Source organism: Trichechus manatus, unplaced genomic scaffold (assembly GCF_000243295.1).
Source record: "Trichechus manatus latirostris isolate Lorelei unplaced genomic scaffold, TriManLat1.0 scaffold00019, whole genome shotgun sequence".
Lineage (NCBI taxonomy): Eukaryota > Metazoa > Chordata > Mammalia > Sirenia > Trichechidae > Trichechus > Trichechus manatus.
This window is the reverse complement of record NW_004443955.1, coordinates 24,976,321-24,998,152: the sequence shown is the minus strand read 5'-3', so window position 1 is coordinate 24,998,152 and position 21,832 is coordinate 24,976,321. Positions and strand designations below refer to the sequence as shown.

Here is a 21,832-nt window from a genome sequence, read left to right as displayed (position 1 = left end):
GACCCCAGTCACTATACAACAAACTAGGAAGTAGAACAAAAGTACTAAACATGCTATTAGACCAATTAACTGGGATGTCCCATGAAACCATGACCCTAAAGCTCCAAACCAAGGAACCAAATCCCATGAGGTGTTTGGCTGTACAGCAGCTGCTATTTTTTATGCTGTTGTAAATATATTTATCACACATTTGCCAATTCAACTTTTTACAGGTGTACAACTTATTGATATCAATTACATCAATCAGCTATGCAACCCTTACCCTTAATCAATGTGATTTTTTCATCACCGTAAACTGAACTCAGTGCTCCATAAGTTTTACTTAACTTTTGAACATATGGAAAAATCAGAATAACTTTTTAAATGTATTGTCTGCTAATTCTAACAATTATCTCATTTCTGGATTGGTTTTAATTGATTGATTTATCTCTTCATTACGGGTAGTATTTTCTGCTCTTTTGCATGCCAGATAATTTTTATTGAATACTAGACATTGTGGCTTTTACCTTGTACAAAGCTGGATATTTTTGTGTTCTTATAAATATTCTGAGGCTTTGTCCTGGGATGCAGTTAGTTATTTGGAAACAGTTTTATCCTTTCAAGACTTACTTTTAACATTTGCTAGGTAGAGAGAGGAGCCCTGGTGGCACAGTGGTCAAGCCTGGCTGCTAACCAAGTTCAGCAGTTTGAACCCACTAGCTGCTCTGTGGCAGAAAGATGTTGCAGTCTGCTTCCATAAAGATCTACAGCCTTCGAAACCATATGGGGCATTTCTACTCTGTCCGATAGGGTCACTAGGAGTTGGAATCAACTTGATGGCAATGGGTGAGGCAGGATAGGAGTAACGCTCAGTCTAGGGTTAGTTATTTCTCACTACTGAGACAAGACCCTTCTATGTACTCTACTCAGTGCACCATGAATCATGAGGTCTTCCAGTGTGCTGTGTAGGAACAAGCATATTTCCTGCCTTCTGGGAGTGCCAGGCATTATTCCTTCCATTCCTTTCAGATGGTTCTTTTCCTGGCTTTGAGTGGTTTCCTCACAAGCACGTGCTGATCAATATCCAGCTGAATACTGGAATGAGAACCTCTGAAGACCTCTGGAGATCTGTCTCTGAGCAGCTCTCTTCTATCTAGAAAAATGTTCTGTGAATTCTAGCCATATTGTTCTCTTCAGACTCTCGGCCCTGTCTCTTCAATTCTGACTTTGGATCTAATAGAGTTTGCCAGGCTGCACCTGGGCTGCCCCTTCCTACATGCTACCAGGAAACCCTCTCAAGCCAGTCATCTAGGGGAACTTTAGGGTTCATCTCTTAGGGATCACTGTCCTTCATTGTCTGATATCTAGAATCTTAAAAAATATTGTTTCATATATTTTATCTATAATTTGATTGTGTTGGATGGAAAGACAAATCTGGTCCTAGTATGGCCTGAAGCAGAAGTCAAGTGTCTACTTTTTACATAGTTGAGATCATACTGAATTTTTAACCTTGATTTCTCTAGTCTACATTGTATCATACACTTTTTCCCATGGTAAACATCATTCCTAAATCTGTTTTTTGTGTATTGCTACATAAGATCGTGATATATAAATATGCAACTTTTACCAAGAATTCCCTATTATTGGACTTTTTTGTTATAATATTTCTAATTATAAATAACAGTGTGATTGTTGTTTGTGTGTGCACAAATTTTTATCCACATTTCTTGTTGATTCTTTAAGACAGATTTCAAAGGTGAAAAACTTGGTGTAAAGAATGAGAACTTTTTTAAAAAAAAAAACTTAATACACATTATCCCATTGTTTTAAGGAAGGTTTTATCAATCTATATTCCCAGCAGACTGCATTAGTGTTCATCTTATTGAATCTTCACCAATAGTAAATGTCATTATTTTTCAAAATCTTTGCTACTCTGATTTGTGAAATTGGTATTTTGAACTAGTTTTTGTTTCTCTGATTATTGCCAAGGTGACTATTTTTATGAGCTTATCAATTTTCCTATTTCCTCTTTGTGAACTATATACTCCCATTCTTTGTTGTCTAGTAAGATATTAGACTGTTCCAAATCAGTTTGGGTGAGCTTCCCTCCCTCACTTCTTTGCAGTATAATCCAGTCATACATAATGTGTATGTGTGTGTGTGTGTATGCTGTGTGTGTATGCTTTTCTGTCTTTGTGCTTCCTGAAGTCTCCACCTAGAAGGTTCTCTGTTCACAACCTTAACATCTGAGAAACTCCATACCTGTTTTAGCCTAAAAGTTGCCTTTCCAATGAAGTCTTCCCAACTCCTGGGTAGACAAAGATCCTCCTCTTTGAACACACCACCATTATAGTATTGATCTTATTGGTTTACATGCCAGTGTGTGATGTATCTGTAAGCTCCTTGAGGACAAGGACTGTGCTTTTTCATCTCATAGCCCATACATCCCTGCTGATAATAAATGCCCAATAAATACGTATTAAATAAATAAATGTATGGTCAAAAGGGTGCAATTCAGGCAAACCAAAACAACAGAGCTCATTTATTCAACTGGTATTTATTAAATACCTACTATGTGCCATCTGAAAAAAATTCAAACCTAATTTGTAATAATTTACTCCTTTTAAGTGCGCACTCCATTTTTTCCTCATAGGCTCTGTTAAATATGATAATGATCACATAAAGATCTAATATTAAAATAACACTACAATTAAATTTAGACAAAAAGCCTCCAGTCTGTCCCTGACCTACAATCTCTGTCTAAAACTCTTAAAGGCAGCTAGTTTTAGACGGTTATACATCTGTGTAATGGCTTCCTTTTGACCCTTTCCTTCCTAGCTAATTGAGTTGGCTTGTTTCTGTTAAACAAAACATCTTCAGACACTGCACCCACTCGCAGACCCACAGAAAAAGCAGAGCGCATTTCCCCCCCATTGGCTTTATAATACATCATGTCTGACATGTGGAATCGATCCTGGCAGAGTTCGGTCATGACCTATTAGAAATATCAGCTTCCTCAAGGGGAAAGGGAAGGTCAAAGGATCCTGGTGTCTCTCCTGATAAGAGTCTTTCTGTACCTTCCCCACACCCTTCCACACCCTCCCCCATGTATTTTTGGGTGATTACAGTATTGTGAGGAGGTTATGATTTACAATAAGATGTAAACATCTTTGCAAAAGCTCCTTACTCTAAGCCGGCTAGGCTAGAAGATTCACTTCAATGGCCAGTGAAAGTTCCTAAGAGCCTGCCTCTAGTCAAATCCACAGAGAGGTCGAGCAGAACAGATTTCAACAAATCAAGACGGAAATGAAGTCTCTAGCGAACCTTCACAAAGGGGCGTTGTGCAGGTAGCACCACTCCTAACATATGCAGAACCCAGCAAGTAATTTTTTCAGAGCCCCTGTCTATATAAACAATTTGATGTACCCCATATCAGCACATCAGCACAATTCTTACTGCTCCATGTCATCCTAAGGAAGCAATACCATACCAGCCAGCAGGAGTGATCTGTTTGCCAGGTTGTTCTCCTTGCACGAAGGATTTACAATGGGACCCCAGGACACCCTCATAGGCACTGGCTCTAGAGCTCCTCCTCCTCAAGGAATCTGGTCTACCCCCTCTCCAAGGATGGGAGGGAGTCAGAGTCTACCCAAAAGGGGAGAATCAGGGACTGGGGCCCACACAAGTCCCATTCTGGGCTCAGAGAGCCCACCTGGATGGCACTGCCAGTTCCCCAGCCCATCCCAGGCACCAGAGGGGTACTTTATACATTTCAAGGAAGGCTCTCAAAAGCAAGGGACCTCCTGAGGTATAGCACCCAGAGCAGAGGCCCTGACTTCTCAGCTCTGAGGGGAGTTATGGGTACAGGCATTATAAGGACATTTCCACAGAACAGGAAACTGGCTCATTTCACAAGCCCAACACTGGGTCAGAATGTGGGACCTTTGTTATGGATTGAATTATGTTCCTTCAAAATATGTTTTGGGATCCCAACTCCTATACGTATGGATACAATGTAATGTAATATAATCATCTTCCATAATGTAATCTAATGTTGTGTTAATAAGACCATACCACTATAGGATGTGTCCAAAACCTAATCACTTCTGAGTTATTAAAAAAAAAAAAAAAAGCAGATTACACACAGAGGCAAGTACATACTGGAGAAGGATCCTCTATAAGGAAAATCCAGGCCACTGAAAAGGAAGGAATTGACAGAGCCAAGACCCTGATTTGGACTGTTAGACTACCGAACTCAAAGAAAATAAATTTCTGTTTTTTAAAGCGACCCATTTGTAGTATTTCTGTTCCAGCAGTGCTAGGAAACTAAGTCAATCATCCTACCACATTGCATTATTATCACTGACATCAACTATCAGCAACTTGAGGAGAGCATCCACCTTCTGTTGTTCCCAAATCCAATGGCTAGCACTGAGCCTGGCACATAGAATGTTGTCAAATAAATGTTAGAAGTTCTAGTTCAGTACAGTTTTGTTTTGTATTATGTGGTAGAACATCTTAGAGTAATAAAAAGTACCTTGAAACTGTGGTAGAGGCTTGGTTAGGCCTCTCTGGGTTTCAGTGACCTCATCTTTAAGATGAAGGAGTTGGACCAATGGCTTCCTAAGGACCTTCCAGCTTGAGATTCCATGACTTAAATATCTATGACTGGTCCTAATCAGGGAGTGGTCACTGGCTTCTCAAGAAGATGAAAGGGATTTAAATTCACAAAACTAATTGCAAAGGTTTAATACATGTAGGAAACTATTCATTTCACCATCAGCTACAGGCTTGGAGTGAGGTTGCAGACGTACTAATCACTCTGTCAGTAAGTTGAGCCCATGCTGCATATCCCCAAAATCAGTACTGGTGAGACTGGGGTGAATTTTTTTGTTCCTCTTCCAAGATATTTGAGTCCAAGTGCTCTGGAGCACACAGCTTCTGAACCCCCAATGTGAGCTTGTGCCCCAGAGACCACAGAGTTTATGTTGAATGAAGAGTAGCAGAAATCACAAAGCCATTAATGGTGGGAAGGGGATCAGGATGAAAACCCAGGGAGGAATTCAGTAACTATTTTGAGAAACAGAAAAATCTGGTTCTTGTAACTTGGATTCCCATTGTCTCAGTGATAAGAATAATTGTGAGTCACCCAATCTCTCACAATCTCAGGGAACCCATTAGCTTTTGTTGAGTCTCCACTCATCTATCCATCCATGAACATTATCAGATAAAGTGGAATGGTGTGATGGTTGAAGAAAGCCCAGAAGGCCTGGCTTTGGGATAAGACAGTGATCTGGGGGGAGGGAGAAGGAAAGTGGGACATTCTTCCCAGCTCATAAATTGAAGATGAAATCACCATAAAGACCTGCCAAGGAAGCTTTACCCAGTAATCCTGCACTCAGGCAAAGCTCAAATGCCAGAGATACCCTGGGATTGGGCCTTTGAAGGGAGAAGATGACTTAACACCATTCTAAGCACAGGAAGGTATGGGGACAGACAACAGGAGACTAAGCTGAAGAATCTGCTTATGAAGCTGGTTGAAGATACAACACACTCATCTCCTCTTGCCAAGGTGTTTGAGTCCAGGTGCTCTGAAACTCACAGCCTACACCCCAGGGACCCCTGAGCCTGAAGAGTATAAATTACAGCATAAGGTCCCTGATGAAAACCTGAGAGGACACTGAAGGGGTGAAAATATCAAAGATTTTGATCTCTGTGGTGGTGAGATCATCATGGTTCTGAATAACACACTTCCTGACCTCCCAGGTTCTTGGGGAAGCTCAGAGAAAATGAAGGTGTGTCTGGTGAAGAATGAAAAAGCATCTCAGTCTATGGGTGACCCTGAGTCTCATTTTCCAAACTATGTCTGCAATGATCAGGGGGCACAATGAGGCTCAAGTGCTAGCCTCTACTAGGAACACCTTATCAGTTTCTGATTGATTTTGATGTTTATGAGGCAAGGCAAGCCATAAGATTTCAAAGTCCCAGGAGATACATGAGGATGACAATTGATAACCCAGCTTCAAAAGCTGGGCTAAATATTAAGTAGTGAGGATCCAGCGGGATCAGATGAGATGTGGCCATGCTTTCGAAAAGGTCAAGTGGACCACCAGTAGAAACAGCCATTGTTATTACCAGAATGCCCAGGTTCATCCTGGAAATGAGGGAACAAGGGGACAGCTACTAGCAGGAGGTGATGAGACATGGAATGAACACAAGCTTTTCTAAGGTCACAAGATGAGTCAGTCACAGACAAGTTATCCGTCTTTGCCTTAATAAATGTTTCTACTCAATGAGTTTGGACAGCTTAAAGACAGCTTTAGTGCAGGTAAACAAGCTTACACACGGTAGAGCAAACTAGCAAGAGCTAGCACACTCTGACCCAGCGTCACTTTCCCCTTCCAAGTTCTGTGCAAACCTTCCCCAGAAATTCTAAATCCCCAGCTGATTCCATTTCTGACCAAACACTGGAAGCTTGTGTCAAATATTAGGCAAAGCTTGAATGTGAATGTGCCCCCCACATGCCCTCAAATTCAGGTCTTTCCCTTCTGCTGATCTTTGTCAGTTCCCCAGACAACTCTAAGCAAGAAACAAGACTTCAAATTTTTCTTTCCCTGAGTGAGATTTTGTTCCCTTCCAAGATGGTAGTTATTACTGATGCTCACTCACTTAGTTATGAGCTGTCTCCCAGAAGGCACTTCAGTCCCTTATGCAAATAGAGTTCTTGGTAGGCTTGCCATATCATTTTCCAGGCATGTTTAGACATGGTGGAACTTCACATGTAGAAACAGCTTGGGATAAAGGAAGAATAAGGTAATAAATATGAAATGTCTAGCATAGTACACATCTAGTAAATACTGGCTTTTATTCATAATTAGATAGGCAATTCACAAAAAAAAAAAGAAAAGTAAAGTATTTATTTTGACTTAGATTAAGAACATACCATAGTCCAGGCACTGGGCTAGATCCTATGGAGAACAGAAAGATAAATATAATTTTATCTCTACCCTTACGAACAGAGGGCGTTGGTGGTTCAGTGGTAGACTTCTCACCTTCCAGGCAGGAGACCTGGGTTTTATTCCCAGCCAGTGCTCCTAAAGCACAGCCACCACCCATCTGTCAGTGGAGGCTTGTGTATAGCTATGATGCTTAACAAGGAGCCCTGATGGTGCTGTAGTTAAGCGCTCAGCTGCTAACCTAAAGGTCAGCGGTTTGAACCCACCAGCCATTCAGCAGGAGAAAGATGTGGCAGCCTGCTTCCATAAAGATTACAGCCTTGGAAACCCTATGGGGCAGTTCTACCCTGTCCTATAAGGTAGCTATGAGGCAGAATCAATTGAACAGCAACAGAAAAATGACGTTGATTAGATTTCAGCAGAGCTTCCAGACTAAGACAACTAGAAAGAAAGGCCTCGTGATCTACTTCCAAAAATCAGTCAATGAAAACCCTATAGATCACAACAGCCTAACTCTCAACCAATCTTTGGGGTGGCACAGGACTGGGTAGCATTTTGTTCCATTGTGCATGGGGTCACCATGAGCCAGGGGTCGACTCAACAGCAGGTAAGAACAACCTTTAAGAAGTTTAGAATTTAGAGAGGAGAGGAGACGCTCAGGCCAACATAGAGTTAAATGTGATGCGTGTTAAAACAAAGTATGAAAGAAGTCCTGCGGAAGCATTGAGAAGAGATGATTTATTTGTTCTAGTGTCTGACGAAAAGTGAGATGGGGCAGGTAGCATGAGGTTGGGCCTGAAGAATGGGTAGAAGTTTAGAGCTCAGTAAGACAAAGAAGCCATTCCAAGGGAAGGAAAACACCTGAGCCAAGACCTGGGGCAGGATGGGGCATGCCACATTCAGGGATGGTTAGCTGGAAAGAGACATGAGAAGCGGAATGAAATATAAGGCTGGAAAAGGAGGTTGGGGCACATTCTTGATTGCCTTGAAGTCCGAGTAGACCAGTTAGAGGCTATATAGCATCATTCCAAGTCTGACAACAACTGCTCAGATTAGGGTGGTGGTCAGGAGGAGCAAAAGGAGGGAAACAGGTGCTAGCCAATACAAGCGCACAGCGGTAAAACCGTGCCCACATGGGGGTATCTGGGGAGTGCGGGAGGCTGTAACAGCCGCCTCCTCTGGGGATGAGGGCTGGCACAAGGCCACAGAGCGTCAGGGACATTGCTCCAGATGCCCTTTCTCTCTCAAAGGTGTGTGGTTGGTGCTTCTTGTATAAATCTTGCCCTGACTATGATCCGAAGACAGGACTTCAGTGGAGGACAGCTGCATAACTAATTTTAGGTTTGTGCTAGAGAAGTAGGGCAGGTTTAATCTCCACAGGAGAGAGGAGTCATAGTATACAACGCTGGGCATCTGCTCATACAAAGACATCCCAGAATAACTCCCCCATAGCTTGCTAGCGTTGGAGGATGATACTCAGTGGGGTTGTTCATGTCCCCTGGCATGTTACCACCTCCTCCCCTTCCTGGAAGACCCCTTCAAGCCACAGGTTCTGGCATCTAAATAGAGCTGAGTAGAATTCACTTGGGCACTTCTTAGTTACTATTTTGGGGATGGATTTCATGGGAGAAGGTGGCTCCTGGCAGACAGTTCTAATCTCTATGTTCTTGCCTAACCTCTGCTGGCTGACCCAAAACAGGCAGCCACTTAACCAATAATATTTTTATTAATAGTGTTAACGATATTATAACACTTCACAGTTTACAAACCTAGGAGGCAGGACTTGACGTTCGCATTTGGGAAATGCTAAACTTCAGCTAGCTTTAACCACTTTTAGGTTAAATCACTCACCAAGGACATAGTTAGGAAGGGAGCTGCAATACAGGTCTTCTGATTTCACCATCTTTACCCTTACCTTGTTATTGAGGGATGGGGGGAAGGCAGAAAACAAGATAGCTTCAGGAAAAAAATGCAAAAGCATAGGGAATGGACATTTAGCCCTCAAGAGAAAGTAGCCATTCCATGGAGGAGAAAGACTCCTCTATCATTAAGCAAATTGTTTCATGAGTAAGAGCCATTTAGACAGTAACAGGAACTTAAACTTTAACTGCTTATGATTGTCTTACATATGGTGGTTTTAGAAATAAAATGCTGGGAGTAGACTGTATAAGATAGTGCAGCGGTGGTTTGGAGCTAAGGGTCACGCACAGACAGGGTTTAAATCCCAGCTCTTTCACTTAAATCCCAGTAGGTTACCTAACTTCTTTCAGCTTCAGTGTTTTTTCTGCAAAATTAGGACAATTAAAGCACCTGCTTCATAGAGTTGAGGAGCGAATCGAATGAGATAGTTTATGCTAAGAGCTTAGCACTGTGCAGGGCACATCATAAACGCCTAGCAATGACAGCTATGTTGTAATGGTTGGTGATAAATCCTCCTCTCTGTGGAGCTTTGGTTTTAATTTGGCATTTGGCTAAAAAAGGGGAATCATCTCGCCCAAAATTCAAAATTTACAGGACAGGCTAGAAATGCAGAAATATGCCTCAGGTCCCTGCGAGGTTCCTTTTGTCATTAAAAACACCTCATTTCCTTGCCAACCACCCCCACTACCCTCAGCTTTTCCCTCCGCTGCCCTCTTCCTCCATCCCCAATCCACTCATTCCTGGTGTTACTTTTTCATTTTCCTGTGGTGCCATGATCAGATCTGTGCCTGAATTCAGCTCTCTTTGCAGAAGGAAAAGAAAGCAACACAATTAGCTACTAGGTAGTGTGATTATCTGAGAAGGGGGTTTCCTATGCTTTGCTGTCTGCTCCAACCTCCCCCTAAGCCTGATGAGAAAGACAATAAAAGCTACCAAGACCCCCGAAGAGAGGGGCCTAGTGTCTTGATTTCCAAGGTTACCCAGGAAAATCAAAGCCTCCTCCAGAAGCCCTCCAGGTAGCAAAGCAGCGATGACTGCATGAGGCTCTTGTGTGGATGGGCCCAGCAGGCTTGCTCACAGATTTCCATATGCACGTAGTCCCCATTTTATGACATATTCGAGTTACTACGAACCGAATCGTACTTACGACCATCGTTTTGGGGGCTTTTTTTTTTGTTTTTGGTACATCTTATCATTAGTAATATGTACTCTGTACAACATTGCAGCATGTAATTTGCTGATGTTATCATTCTCAGATGTTCACCTGCAGATGTTCAATGTTACGATATACTGTTCAAAACATTGCCATACAGCAGGCGATGGCCTGGTCTACAATGAAGTCTGCATTGGTGTCTGTGTAGGGAGCCGTGACGGATAGAAAGTTGGGCAATGTTCAGCTCTAACAACATATGACAACTGAAGTGAACACGCGTCTGACAGCCCTTACCACTCCTCCTTCATTGTTACAACACTGACTGCTGACTTCATTGTAATATTTTTCAATGTATCCGGAACATTGCCTGTTCCTGAGAGGAAGTTACGGGAAAATGCATGCAAGGGGTTTGGGGAAAATACTGCTGAGTTACACGAACACGCTCCAAGCATTTGATCAGGATAATATGATGGAAGACATTGGTGGAAAAATCATCCATATAGCAAGAATGCTGAATTTAGAACTTGGTATCACCAATGTAGAATAGCTCATAGATCACAAAGAAGGGGAAGTAACGGATCAGAGCTTAATTTTGAAGAGGAAAGAAATAATGAGGTAGAGAAAGGAGAGAAGTTGTAAAAAAAATTTACGGTGAACGTATTACCTGAAGTATTTTTTCTAAACTAAATCAGAGGCTTCAGTTGCTTGAAATCATGGACCCAAACACTGATCATTTTGCTAAAGTTGATAGACAGTTTCTGGAAGCAGTGAGATGTTACCATGAAATATATGAAGAACAAAAGAAAAGGACCATACAGACAACTCTCATTAATTTTCTGACTAGAAATGCTATCCCCATTCCCAGGGATTATCTAGATGATCCAGAACCTTCCACAAGTGAAATTATTACCACAACTGACAAAATGCCAATGTTGTCCAATTTGTGTATTTTTTTATGTATGTATGTATTAAAATCTATGAGTCGGAACGAACTCGACAACAACAGGTTTAGTACTATTTTTTTTTTTTTGGTTTATGTATTAAGATATATCTGTAAGTAATGTTTCCAAACCCCAAAGACAAATATAGATCAGATTTATAAAGATACTTATAATAAAAGACAGTAATAATGAAAACTTAAAAAAAATAAGAAGAAGGGGTTTGGATAGTCCCCAACTTACGACAGGGTTCTGTTCTGACAACTCTATTGTAAGTTGGTTCTGATGTAAGTCGAACATAAGGCAATAATAATGAAAACTGAAAAAAAAAAAAAGATGTATTTGACATACATCAGAATCAACTTACAATGTAGTCATCAGAATGGAGCCCCGTCGTAAGTCAGGGACAACTTGCAATGTAGGGAAAGCAGCCAGAAAGAAGTTCCTGAGCTGCTGAACAGATGAATGAAGACAGCATCAGATTAGAAAGGGCATTGTGGATAGGACAAAAATATAAAGTTCATGGGTTTGGTGACCAAAAAACATATTGAGACTGTAGACATCAGCAGCAAAGGTCTACAAACAATGATAAACCAAAAAAAAACACAAATCTGTTGCCATCGAGTCAATTCCGACTCGTAACGATCCTATAGGACAGAATAGAACTGCCCCATAGAGTTTCCAAGCAAGATTAATGATTAATGATAGATTAATGATAGACAAGATTAATGACAGGTCCGAATGGACACAGGATAACTGAGGACATGATGCTGTCTTCTATCAACACCTTGGCACGACCATAAGCTTCTTGTAACTTCGATGCAACCCCAGGGAGAAAAGGAGAGGAGTAAAATGGACCAAAGAATCACTAATTTGACTTAGATTCCCTGTAAGACACCATTGATTTATATTTTTGTTATCTGACATAAACAGAGGTTTAATTCAGAAATAAAGTAAAATTAGAGGGTAGTAGTAGAATTTTTGCCTACCATGCAGGAGACCCAGGTTTGATTCCCAGCCAGTGCACTTATGCACAGCCACCACCCATCTGCTGGTGCTATGATGCTGAACAGGGTTTAGCAGAGCCTCCAGACTAAGACAACTAGAAAGAAAGACCTGGCAATCTACTTTGGAAAATCAGCCAGTGAAAACCCTATGGATCACCACAGTCTGATCCCATTGTGCATGGGATCACCATGAGTCAGTGGCCAACTCAAAGGCAGCTAAAGCAAAGATAGTTACAGAAAAATAAGGAAAAAATTTTTTTTTGCCTCTGAGTTTGTGACTCTGAAGTTTTGTACCTACTAGATGAGGATGGCTTGGTAGAATTAAGCTGGATTCCAATTTGCAGTGCATTTTCACTCCACAGGAGAGTTTTCCAAAATGAGACACATAGCACACTGATCCCCAAAAAAGATGGTGTCCAAAAAAATTAGTTCCCTGGCCAAATCAGTTTCAGAACAGGTTATAATACATACCCATCTTGGATATTTCCAACATGTGTTGACTTTACAAAGGCTCTAAGAAGTCTTCGGGTAAAGAGATCTATTTAACTTTAATCCAGTACTTTCCAATTAATATAATGAGGAAACTTTGTTTTGTTTTGTTTTTTAACTGAGACAGAAGGTATTTCACTCCAAGAAATGCTTGCGTAGGGAGCTGAAGGTGAGAATGGATGATAATGCTATTACTGTGGTGACCCAAGAGAAAAATAATCAGGTGGAACACAAGCTTAAGATTTATGCTGGGATGTAGAAAATATCATGGCTGGGCATGGAAATGCTACTTGCCGAATGACCCCATATATCTTAGAAATCGGCTGAATTTCTTCTAATATTCTTTCAAGGTTCTTGCTGAGTCACTCCCATAAATGATGAATCTTAATGGTTCCGAATATCTCTAAAGCCTTCATGTCTGACCATCTCCCTTTTTAACTCTGTGATTCACTCCGCACCAGCAAGCAGAGACAGAGTGAATAGGCTGCGTTTCATTTTCCAATCATAAAAAGATATCTCAAGACTAGCACAAAAACATGATGGACTATTATAAGGCCCAGATCGCATATCAGAAATTTAACTGGCTGACTCTTTGGAGGCCCTGAGGTGCATCACCTTTCCCTCTCATTTCTGCACTGTGTTTTGAAGACTATACTAACTTATGGTAGATTTGCTGTGAGTAAAAAAGATACCTAAAGGCTTCAGAAAGAAACATGGGATTTTGAGTCTGAAAAATCTTTATTCAAATCCCAACTCTTCCATTTCCTGGCACTGTGACCTTGGGTGAGGCTCTCTCCACATTTTAGCTTCCTCATCTGAAAATGAGGATAATGATATACCCATTCAGGGTTGTTGTGATCAGAGGAATGATGCTTGGGTGGGGAGGGATGCAAGTAGAGAGGAGATAAAGTCATTGTACCGTATCTCCAAGGGACAAGTCATCACTAAACTGAACTGGAAGCACCATCAGGATCTATATGCAGCCATCTCCATCCCTACATTTATTACAAACACAGAAAAAGTACTATGCAGGTGCTCTGTACCTGATTATTCGAGTGTGCTTCCGGGTATAAGGAGTGATGACCTTGAAAAGCAGTTCCAATGCTCCATTAATTCCCAGCATGGCTCCTGTGGTGACTGAGAAAAACAAAGGCACAGTAGTTATTGGGTCACCTGAACCAAGCTCTGGTTTTAACACTAGAGAGTGGGCCTAAAGTGGCAGGGAGGTCCATCACCTTTCACGTTAAACGCAACTTATAAACAGGGAAACTGTATGGTCTTTTCATCCCTGGTTGGGAAGTGAAAGTCGTCTGAAAGGCACAGTCACGTTATCTTCTCAAAGTGGGCCCAAATGATGAAACATATATTATTTATTTTCTGATGGCTTATTGCACTTTTCCATTGTATTCTTAGCTAGAACAGGCAGGATAATTACTGAGCAGAAGACGTTTCTCTAAGTAGACCTTTGGGTTTGTGGCAATGATTTCAATTCAAACTGTGCCTGTTTTACTCACCACCAACTTCCTATGGCACATACCAGCATGCAAGCACGCGCGCGCACACACACACACACACACACACACTGACAGTATCTTACAAAAGACTTTCTTAGACATGTTCCACCATTTGGAAAACTTCACAATGAAGAAAAGTTACAAGTTACAAGTGGATGGGTTAGGTTCAGTACAACTTGAACTGACTTTTTTGAAACTTTAAGGGGCAACTTTATAAACAAGACAGCTCCATTTCTTTTCCATTGGGTTCTAAGTTCCCCTATAATTTTTGTGCTTGGATCACCCATGACTGAAACAATGACTCATCCATTAGAATGTCAAAGGAGTAATCAATCCTTCCTGCTCAGAACTAACTGTTGTTGTTGTTAGGTGCCATCAAGTTGGTTCCAACTCATAGCAACCCTATGTATAACAGAATGAAACACTGCCCGGTCCTGCGCCATCCTCACAACCATTGCAGCCACTGTATCAAGCCATCTCGTTGAGGGTCTTCCTCTTTTTCACTGACCCTCTAATTTACCAAGTATAATGTCCTTCTCCAGGCACTGGTCTCTCCTGACAACATGTCCAAAATAGGTGAGATGAAGTTTCGCCATCCTTGCTTCTAAGGAGCATTCTGGCTGTACTTCTTCCAAGACAGATTTGTTCATTCTTCTGGAAGTCCATGGTATATTCAATATTCTTCCTCAGGACCATAACTGAAAGGCATCAATTCTTCTTTGATCTTCCTTATTCATTGTTCAGCTTTTGCATGCATATGAGGCAACTGAAAACACCATGGCTTGGGTCAGGCACACCTTAGTTCTCAAAGTAACATCTTTGCTTTTTAATACTTTAAAGAGGTTTTTTGTAGCAGATTTACCCAATGCAAAATGTCATTTGATTTCTTGACTTCTGCTTCCATGGGCATTGATTATGGATCCAAGTAAAATATAATCCTCGACAACTTCAATAATTCTCCAACATCCCAATACTCCACTCCATCCAGCTCACTTTAGAAAGAGCTTTGGTCTTGTCAAAAGACAAAGAGGATTTTGAAACTCTCTGTACTTTCTGCACAATTCTTCTGTGAACCTAAAACTTCTATTTAAAAACATGAAGTCTATTTAAAAAAAAAAAAAAAGACAATAAGGAATCCACCAGACATAAAATGGAGCCCCTCTAGCAGGGAGTAAGATTTTCAGAGGGAGAAGGAAAGAAGGTTAAAATTATCTTCAGAGGTATAACTCTCTTCTCTTTCTTCTATTGCATTGGTGTAGTAAGACAGAGAACTAGAAATGCCTTGTACTTTGAGACAGACTTGTTCCTGAAGATGTGATTGGGAACAAGGGGGCGATGGAGAAGCAAAGACTGACAGACAGAGGTGACTTATACTGGCTTGATCCAAACTTTTCAAAAGGAGGATAAATGGAAATCTGGAGGCTCTTACACAGTTCATCCCAGTACAGTCCACCACCTAGAGACAGCGGCTAATGTCTTACATTTCAAAGAGTGCATGTTCTTGGAACGTCCCCTCTGCATCTGTCCCTCCTGAGGCTAGTGCAGGTGATAATTGCTTGGATTGAAATTCAGGAATTTGGCATCCTAGTGCTAGCCATCAATCTTCTGCTCTCCTGGCTACTAACTCAGTCTTTACTTCTAAATTGGGAGAACATGCCAAAGCAAACTCTTGACAAATAATTCAGCAAAATTCTGGTATTAAATACAGTTAAGAAGCGGATGGTTTTAGGAACACTGACTCTAACACGGATAACTTTAGACAATAAGAAATCCCCACTGAGTTCATCCCTGCTGGATGCTTGCCCAAGGTTGGGTCTCTGGCGGCTCTGTAAACATCCCCATTGGCCATATGAAAGCTGGCTGTCACAGACACATTGCAGTTGCAGCCAAGTCTTTCTGCAGATAGGAATGGTTGGAATGCTTGCTGGAACATTCAACAGGGCTAACAATTTAGCAAAGGGACAGCAATCCACAGGCTTCTTGAACTCTGCTTGCCTCTCATCATCAGTAAAGCCAATGTATAGAGAGTGACAGTATAATTTTTAAATATGTTAGGAAAATGCTGGTACAATAAATGTAATCTTAGAATATGAGCCAAATGGCTACTTCTCACACCCACAGGCAAATCCCAGCATTTCTCAGGGCTCCAGGGTGAAGGATTTTTTTTTTTTTTCCTGATCTCTATAACTATTATATATAATAAGAAAGGCATGTTATTCAGCCTAATTATTCTTTAGGAGACCAAAATGAGATACTCAAGTCTTCTGCTGCTGGCAAGCTCCACACTGGGGTGGCACACATTCTGGCAACTCATAAACGAGTATTGTCCTTTACACAGAGCCACAGCTTTTCACCTAGCTTCCTTTATTAGAGATGGGTTTGTACAGATCCATTTAGGCCTTCCCAAACACACTCTGACTTTCTGGTCAACATGTATAAATGGGTGAGCTGTGGCTCTGTCTGAGAACATAGAATCTATCTCGTTATTCCCCAGAAAGACTTTCTCTTTGTAGACACTCCATGCTTATTACTGGAATTAGCCAATGAAAATCAGGTTATTTTAGTAGTTCTTAGACTAGTTACAAAAAAAAGGTCACCTATCCACTCCCCATATGTGTACGCTTCCTATTATTTCAAGGGACTAAGGAAAAAGAGTAGAGCAGAAAAGCAAATGAGCAGCTACTAGGTGCCAAGCATACCCATGAACATTATCTTACTCATTCCTACTATAAAGTCTGTGAGTTTCATTAAACCACAGTTTTCCAAAGGAGGAAACTGAGGTTCAAACAGGTTAAGTGACCATGTTACATGGCTCTTTAGAAATGGAATCAGAGTCAAACCCAGACCTTTTGGGCTCTAAGCTCATGTTCTCTCTTATACAGAGCACTACATCTAAATAATTCTCACTTTTATTCCACAGAAAAGGGGTTCAGAAAGGAGAAATGAAAGTCTATGCTCATTACATGGGAGATAGGAGGTATAGAATCCAGATATTTTAATAAAAAATTTTCCCATATGGAGAGGAGGATTGACATGAGTTTTGGAGTTAGAATCTCAGTCCTCATGATTTATTTTCACTCATTTAAGGTGTTTTTTTTTTTTGTTTTTGTTTTTTTGTCTTAGCATAAAATGGTAGGTCTAAATACAGGTTTGTTGTGATACTTAAAAATAATCCAAATCAGGAGATGGCAAATAAGCATTAATGCACGTGCTATGATGTATCTAGTTGTTACCTGGAGGATTATGTTGAGAAGGATCATGAAGGAAAATTTGGCAAAGGGTGTTGTGCTCAGTGAGTAGCTTCTGGGGCATGGTAAGGAGATTGTGTAACGTGAGAGTAATTGTTGACAGTTGTAACACACATAGCACTGTACCTTGAATATGATGAGAACTAAATAGTCTGTCCTTCTCCTACCACAGGTCTTTTCCACCTCGTAGTACTCTTAGGGAGCCCTGGTGGCAGAGTGGTTAAGAGCTTGGCTGTTAACCAAAAGACGGGCAGTTCTGAATCCACCAGAGGCTCCTTGGAAACCCTGTAGAGTAGTTCTACTCTGTCCTATAGGGTCACTATGAGTCTGAATCAACTCGACGGCAATGGGTTTGATTTTAGAACTGTTAGAGAGGCCTAGAATGCAATGGAGTCCCTGAGTGATGCAAACAGTACCACACCTCGGCTGCTAACCAAAAAGGCAGAGATTTGAGTCCACCCAGAGATATCTCAGAAAAAAAACCCTGGCAATCTACTTCAAAAAAATTAGCCATTGAAAGCCCTGTGGAGTACAGTTCTACTCTGACACACGTGGGATCTCCACAAGTCAGAATTGATTTGACTGCAACTGGTGGTAAAGAATGCTATAATATCTGACTCCCAAGGACAAACAATGTTAAGGACTATCTCTAGGGACAGCCTCAATAGTTCTACTCAGCTGAGGAGGAGATGAAGAAATGGCCTCTCACCTCCACAGCCTCTGGATCCTGAGTCTCCCCATAGTATATTTATCTGGTTGAGACCACATATGTACCCTGTCCATACCATCTTTCTAAGCAGACCCCAAAATGATCTCCAGGCCTCCCGCTCAGCTCTGAAAACCACCCCGGAGAGCAACAATAAAGTCACTTACCACGGGAGGCAAACACACGCAGAGCCCAGAGACAGTGGAGGAGGTTCTGGCTGTGGGACAGGTTTTTCCTGGCCAGAGTCAACGTCACATCGAGTGCCTCCAATTCCAGTGCCTTCTGTCCAAACTTTTTATCTAAGAACATAAATCAACCAGACTCAGTTGCATTTCCCAGTGATTCTGAAGATTGGACAGCGCATGGGGTAGAGGAAGAGGAAGAGGGGAAAGGGAGGAGGATAATCATAGCCAAAGAGACTTTTCAGATATAGTAGAAAGTGCTGCTAAGTAAGTCCCACTGGAACCAGATGACTTAAAAGAGCTAACTAGAGTTCACATATTGTCCCTCATTCTTCAAGTAATATTTACACGAAGGCTTGTGTGCTGTATGACTTGCAAACCCCTATATCTAAGGATGTTTCTGATTTTCCTCACACATGAACTCCAGCATATTTGGGTATAAATTTCTTCTTTTAAGACAGTTCTAGAACTAAGGATACTTAAGTGACATGACATGTGTCATGGATTGGATTGTGTCCCCAAAAAATATCTGTCAACTTGGCTGGGCCATGATTCCCAGTATCATGTGATTGTCCACCATTTTCATCTGATGTGATTTTCTTATGTGTTGTAACTCCTATCTTTATGACGTTGATGAGATGGGATTAGTGGCAGTTATGCTAATCAGGCAGGACTCAATCTACAAGATTGTGTCTTGAGCCAAACTCTTTTGAGATATAAAAGACAGAAGCGAGCAGAGAGACACAGGGAACTCATACAACCAAGAAACAAGAGCCAGGAGAATAGTGCATCCTTTGGACCTGGGGTCCCTGAACTGAGAAGCTCCTCAGCTGGGGAAGATTGACCTTTCCCCAGAGATGCAAGAAAGAGAAAGCCTTCCCTTGGAGCTGGCATCCTGAATTCGAACTTCTAGCCTCCTAGACTGTGAGAGAATAAATTTCTATTTGTTAAAGCCATCCACTTGTGGTATTTCTGTTATAGCAGCACTAGAAAACTAAGACAACATGCAAATGAACTGTGCTCACATTGAATGGATCCTTCCTTGAATATGTCTGTAAAAGATGTGTTGAGAACATCTGGAGAAACTGGAATGAGTGTAAATTATGCATTTATTGTTTATTTTGCTAGATTTGTGATAATGGTATTACAGTTACATAGGAAAATTATCTTTTAAAAAAACGTACTCTGAAGTATTTAGGAGCAAAATGCTGTCTGCAACTGTCTTTAAAATAATTTAAATAAGAATAAATAGGTGAAGGACAAATAGTCTACATGAACGACAGCCTCATCTACCTTAAGACCAGAAGAACTAGATGGTGCCCAGCTACTACTACTGACCAATCTAATCAGGGTCACAATAGATAGACCCTGACAGAATAGGCTAAAAATGTGAAACAGAACCTCAAATTAAAAAAGAAAAAAAAAATACTTACTGGACTGGTTGAGATTAGAGGACTCCCTAAGACTATTGCCCTGAGATACTCTTCAAACTTTGAACCAAAACTAACCCCTGAGATCACCTTATAGCTAAATAACAGATTGGCTCACAAAATAATTAGTATTACCCATAAGTACTGTGTTCCTTTAAAAAAATCACATATATGAGACCAAAGGTCTACAATTACTTTAAAATAAAGATGAGAATGTAAGGGGGCAGGGAAACTAGATTAATGGAAATGGAACAACCAGAACGGAAATAATGAGAATGTTCACACATTGTGAAGAATTTAACCAATGTCACTGAAAAATTTGTGTAGAAATTGTTTAATGGGAACCTAAACTGCTGTGTAAACGTTCACCAAAAACACAATAAGATATTATTTGAAAAAAAGGCGATGGAAATATGGCAAAACGTTAACAATACTCAGATATAAGTAATAGGTATATAAGAGGTCATTACCCTCTCTTCCTTTTTATATGCTAGAGAATTTTCATAATGAAAAATTAAAATATTTTTAAGAAAATGAAATTTGCTCCTCAAATTTCTCTTAAATTGTTGCTCCAAATAACCTCTCATTTAGTGTTACAGATAAGTCGTTATTACTTTAATAGTTAGAAAATAAGCATAAAAAATTAGGGAATAGTACCTTTTATTCTATGTCCCTGGCTCCCGTTATGACACCAGGTGACTGTGTTACCAGTTACATTTGTTTGTGTCCTTCCCAGAGAGTGTGATTCTCAGATAGTCATGGTTTGATTTTTTGTTTGTTTGTTTGGTTGGTTGGTTTGTAGGAATGGAGTATATTCACTGTCAGATTCATCCCAGGAGGGTTACTTAACTTTGGGTCTATTATGAGGAAAAAAGACACTGTACCCTAAACCTGATTTACCAATATTTGCCTCTGGACAAAAGAACATCAGTTAACAGATTGTGACTAAACCAGCATGATCTTATTCCCCTCATTAGAAAAAATTGTCTATCTCACTCCAATCCATGAGCAGCCACCCTCCTATCTGTTCTGTTCAGACCAGCCCTTGGCAACTTGAATGTCAATGTCAAAGACTACAAACTCTTGATAGTTGAAACTATGATAATTATTACAATAGTAATATTAAGATCGATAACTTGGAAATCACTGTCCTGACATATCTTTTGGAGCCCTGATGTATCTTTTGGAGCCCTGGTGGCTCCAAAAGATATGAGCTTCACTGCTAACCAAATGGTTGTCAGTTCAAACCTACCAGCTGCTCCCTGGAAACCCTATGGGGCAGCTCTACTCTGTCCTATAGGGTCACTACGAGTTGGGATCGACTTGAAGGCAACGGATTTGGTTTGGTTTTGATGTATCTTTTATCTCTTTTTTTTTTTTATCATGTTATCTATATGACTCTTGTCTGTGAGGTCCCTGGCCCCACATGCTAAGTATATGACATTCAATATCTCATTTAATCCTCATAGCAACCCTATGAATTAAGTACTCAACCCTCACTTTTGGTCAAGTAGAGGGTCAGCAAAAATGAGGCAAACACTCCGTGAGATGAACTGACACAACAGCCACAACAATGGACTGAAATATGCTAACCATCATGGAGATGGCACAGGACCAGGCAACATTTTGTTCCGTTATATATAATGTCGGAGGAGCCCTGGTGGCACAGTGGTTAAGCACTCAGCTGCTAACCGAAAGGTCAGCGGTTTGAACCCACCAGCTGCTCTGTGGGAGAAAGATGTGGCAGTCTACTTCCATAAAGATTTACAGCCTTGGAAACACTATGTGGCAGTTCTACTCTGTCCTACAGGGTCACTATGAGTCAAAATGAACTCAACAGCAATGGGTTTGGTTTTGGTTTATACATGTACGTTCACCATAAGTCAGAGACAACTCAATGGCAACTAACAACAACAACAGCAAACCCTACTTTGGAGTCCCCAGGTGGTGCAAACAGTTAACATACTCAGCTGCTAACTGCTAACCAAAAGGTTGGGGGTTCAAGTCTACCCAGAGGTCCCTTAGAAGAAAGGCCTGGCAATCTACTTCTGAAAAAATCAGCCATTGAAAACCCTATGGAGCACACAAAGTTCTGCTCTGGCCCACGTGGAGACATCATGAGTCAGAATCAACTCAGTGGCAACTGGTTTTGCCCCCACTTTACAGATAAGGAAAGAATGGTTCAGAAAGTTTAAGTAACTTTCCCAAGGTCACACAGCTATGAAGACCAAGCCTAAAACCCAGATCTGACTCCTAAGCTTATACCATTTACCACCAGGGTATATCATGTCTCTACTGTCTTTGCCTGGA

General features: G+C 40.9%; 1 protein-coding gene across 1 annotated transcript in view; it reads right to left on the bottom strand.

The window, feature by feature from the left end:
- AGBL1 (AGBL carboxypeptidase 1) overlaps positions 1–21,832 on the bottom strand; it is a 342,641-nt gene that overhangs the window by 238,342 nt on the left and 82,467 nt on the right. Inside the window, exons 4-5 of the mRNA XM_004372695.3 lie at positions 18,078–18,209; positions 13,486–13,579 (exon numbers count right to left, since the gene is read on the bottom strand). Of these exons, the coding sequence (XP_004372752.3) occupies positions 13,486–13,579; positions 18,078–18,209 (226 nt within the window). The remainder of the gene's footprint in view (positions 1–13,485; positions 13,580–18,077; positions 18,210–21,832) is intronic.